The following is a 3,956-nucleotide window of genomic DNA, read 5'->3' on the forward strand; positions in this document are numbered from 1 at the left end:
AAATGCCAGGCAGAGTGAAAAAACATACATCTGAAAACAAGGTGTACAAAGAGATACGGTTTCCTTCCCTGTTGTGTCATACTCCATCCTTATTAGGGATGTAATTCTATGTCCAACAGCACTAATGATAGGGAAAATTAATTGTACCAATGCCTCTAAAAGAGGAAATGTATTAAATGTGATAACCAGAAAAGAAGCTGCTTAGTAAGAGCTTTGCCGTACCTATCCTAAAAAAGCCTTATTTTAGCTATGCATCAGAGGGCATAAATTTAACCTGAAAAGAGAGACATGCCAATTCCTATTAGCAAAGAACCACAGACTCAGCTCAGTACTGTTCTGTGAATTGCTTTTCTGCAAGACCTCCCTTTTTCTGCTGAACAGACAGTGAAACTTAAGTAGAATTTAGGATATCTTGAGCAGGCCTTAACTCCCACTTAATCTGCCTTCTGAAGGTTTCAGTTCAACGCTACCATTACTGATGGGAGCTTGAAAGTCTCTCTGAAGCCTTCTCCCAACAGTACACGTGCTGATTACCAACACCAGGAACTGGTCCCAGTTATGTAAGAAATTTGAAGATACTTTAAAAGGTAACTTCTGACAAGAAATTCCAAACCAAGTGACAACTTACCATTGATCAGGCTGCTGACTTGAGCCACCAACTGACTAGATTTTTCCAAAAAATGGCATGCATTGGGATCCACTTCTCTCCTCATCAAGCCCTGATGATCACTCTCCTGCTCTTCCTGACTTGGTTTGGATGTGTTACCGTAACGGAAGTCAGGAAAAGACCTGGTCAGCTTCTGACTGAAGTATCTTTGAACCTCATCCAGCTCACTCAAGTTTTTTCTGTAAGAAATTTGGTAAGAGGAAAAAAAAAAAAGCCTGTGACAGACTGGTTATATTCATATCATTCCAGACAACAGCATGTAAATATGCAAATACAAGATTAAGGTTTAGCATTGCAAAATACATCAGTAGGTAAGTGTTGAGGTTGCTCTAAGAAAAAGGACAACGCTTGCGCAAGAACAAATGCTGAATCAGCTATGAACAAATTTAGGCTGGAAGTTAAAAAAAAGAGCTAGTTTTAAACTTCCTTAATCAAAGAAAGTTGGATTTGAGATGACCTTCCAACAGAAGTCATAAAGGCAAGGATATTAATTGCCTTTATGACTGAGCTTGATAAAAATCTAGGGATTCCTACCTCCTTAAGATCTAAGGATTTTATGATGTATTGCTTGCGGTAGCAGGGGAAGGGATAGAATGACTCAGAAAGTCTCTGTGAGTCCTATATTCCTACAGATAATAAACATTATTCTTCTAAAATGTATACCTGATTTAAACCTAGAATCTACTCAGGAGAAAAGTGCTTCTAGTACAGAGAAAGACATCCTGTTGGGAAAGGACATCCTGCCCCATGCACCATGAAAATGCTTACAGGCTTGTTCTTCTATCTGTGAAAACCAACTCAGAGGATTATTGGCTTAATAGTGTGTGTTGTGTTACAGATGTACAAAGATGGATAAAGCAAAGCATTCTATCCAGATTTGAAAACACCGCTGTTGCTGTTTCCCTTCAGAAACTCACAGCATTGCTAGAGCACCTCAGTCCTGACACAGAGTTCCCCGCCCAGTCCCTGCTTTTCCAATCTCATCTCATCCTGCTGTAAATTACACTCCCTCACTGATACCTCTTAGTCAGTTACTGTATAGTTCCATTTTTACTTCCTTTAAAACTGGATGCAAGAATTCTTCACTTTCAAGCTCTGCTTTGCAAACCTAAGGCTTTGAATTACCTTGTTGGCCACAGCTCTGCTTTACCTGAGAGCAGTTAGAAGAGAAGCGCGTGATGACAGCGATAATGAGTCCATCTTTGCTGCCCGATGCGCGTTCCCTTCTGCTTGCTGTAGGGATTCGTGAAATCTGCGCACATTCTGCATATGCTCTTCATGACGAGGCATTTGTGTTCCAGGGGGACTAATTCTGCTAGAAACATACCTGCGTTTAATAACGGAAAACAGGCTGAAATCTCTAATTGTGAAAAGTCTGCCAACTAAGAATATCCAACATCTTTAAACACATTGAAGAGCCACTGATGGATGAAACTAGCTCTTTCAAACGTCATCAGGAATGACATTTACTGTTTCAGATTTACACTAAAGAAAACTGCAACTACCCTCTCCCCACACTGGCTAATAGTGTGGCTGATAGGGAAATGGCAATGTCTGCTGGGACCTGCCAAGCCAGCTGTTCAGACTAAATAATGGTGGTCCATGGTCCCTATAAAATTCAAAGACACATACAGGAAAAATACCATCTCCTATGTATGCTAAATAAACAAAGTGTAAATTAACCTGCTCTCTCAAATGTTGCTAGTTAAATACACAAACATTGGTGGTTGTTTTAAGGACAGAAAGCAGGAATAAATGCAGGCTATCTGATGGTCCAGTCCTGGAGTGTGCAATACTACAGCATTTCACCAGTTGTCATTCACTGGCGACGGACAGGAGATACAGCAAAATAAAGGGGATATATCAGCAATATTCTATTCTAACTTACTTAAAAATCCCCAAAACTTATCCTTGCAAAGGCCTGGAAGAAATAATCGCCAGTTTTAGCAATGGCATAGTGTAAATCCTAATGTAGAAGGGTGTAAATGAAACAAATCAGAAAACATCAGCGAGAAGAGAAAGAATTTGGTATCATCTTTAGGCCCAAATACAGGGTAAGACCTTTGACATAGCTTGATTTTTTTTTTCAGTAGAGCCAACAGGTTTCAGATAGGTAGATTTCTGAGCCCTGAAAACAATCAAAATAACCGATAGCCAGTGGACTTACCGCTCTCGAGTAGGAACACTGACTTCCTTTGACAAGGTATTCAACACCTGCTTGGAAAAGCTTGTAGCATTACTGGGAAATGTTGGAAAGCTGGCCTTCACCTAGAATAAAGAGGAACACCACACATCAACCTTCCACAGCAAGATAACAGAGAAATTAAAGTAGTATCTTACTGAGCTAGCAAACAAAAATTTAAGTTTTCTAAATAGCTTTAAATTTTCAAAGAGTTTTCCAGCACTGAGCCGCAGTACCATTTAACACCACTCTTATTTCAGAAACATTTGTTAATTCCCTTCCCCACTACCAAAGAGTAAACTGATGGAAAGTAGGGTTAGGGGCTCCATTACATGCATATATCACACCCCAGCATAACTGGAAAGCCTAGAGAATAAAAAGAACCCACAAGAAATGGCAAATCTTCCAGAAAAATAGATTTCTGCCAAATTAGAAATTTCCTAACCAATGAAAGGCTGAATTTAGAGTATGGTTTTGAGCATCAGCTGCCACCCAAAGCAGCAAACAGAACAATGCCAGGCTCCCTGACATCCAAAACCACAGAATATTCTCCTAACAATGAAACACCCCCAAACACCCATGAAGCAATAGCAGAGTGAAACCACTGGCGATGTTCATGACCTAGGTTTGAATGAGTGCTGTAACTAGTGTCAGCCTGCAGCTACCAGCAGAATTTTTAAACAAGAAATTAAGTGTTCCTGGTACATTTACGGACTGATCCATTACAGTACCGTGAATTTGCTCTGTTGCTCCTTACTTCAGAAACCCACAGAGTCAGTGCTGATTATTAGGAATCTAATCAGATATGCACAGGGGAGGAAACTGAAGTACGTACTGAAGAACTTGGTGGCTGGGTCCGGATCCTTGCCTGCCTTTCTTCTTTAAGATTATTTATATTTTGAAGAGGGGAAACTGCTACTTTGATCTGCCCTCGGCACTGTCCACTGAAGTCTGTAATATTATACCACCCGCACACGAGCTGGAAGCCAGAAAGAAGAGGAGAAAGGTCCACTGATGCAAATCCTATCACTCGCTCAGTCTCTGGGGAAGAAGAATATAAAGCACACATTCATTTAAATCGCATGTAAACAAACCATTTTCAGGAAT

General features: G+C 40.3%; 1 protein-coding gene across 1 annotated transcript in view; it reads right to left on the reverse strand.

Moving 5' to 3' along the window:
- The window catches only part of C2CD3 (C2 calcium-dependent domain containing 3), a gene marked incomplete at its 5' end in the record, with an annotated part of 37,996 nt that overhangs the window by 11,165 nt on the left and 22,875 nt on the right, over nucleotides 1-3,956 (reverse strand). The window contains 4 exon segments of the mRNA XM_009701585.1: nucleotides 629-846; nucleotides 1,818-1,979; nucleotides 2,835-2,935; nucleotides 3,685-3,890. Of these exon segments, the coding sequence (XP_009699887.1) occupies nucleotides 629-846; nucleotides 1,818-1,979; nucleotides 2,835-2,935; nucleotides 3,685-3,890 (687 nt within the window).

The sequence above is a fragment of the Cariama cristata genome, unplaced genomic scaffold, assembly GCF_000690535.1.
Source record: "Cariama cristata isolate BGI_N322 unplaced genomic scaffold, ASM69053v1 scaffold8046, whole genome shotgun sequence".
Taxonomy (NCBI): domain Eukaryota; kingdom Metazoa; phylum Chordata; class Aves; order Cariamiformes; family Cariamidae; genus Cariama; species Cariama cristata.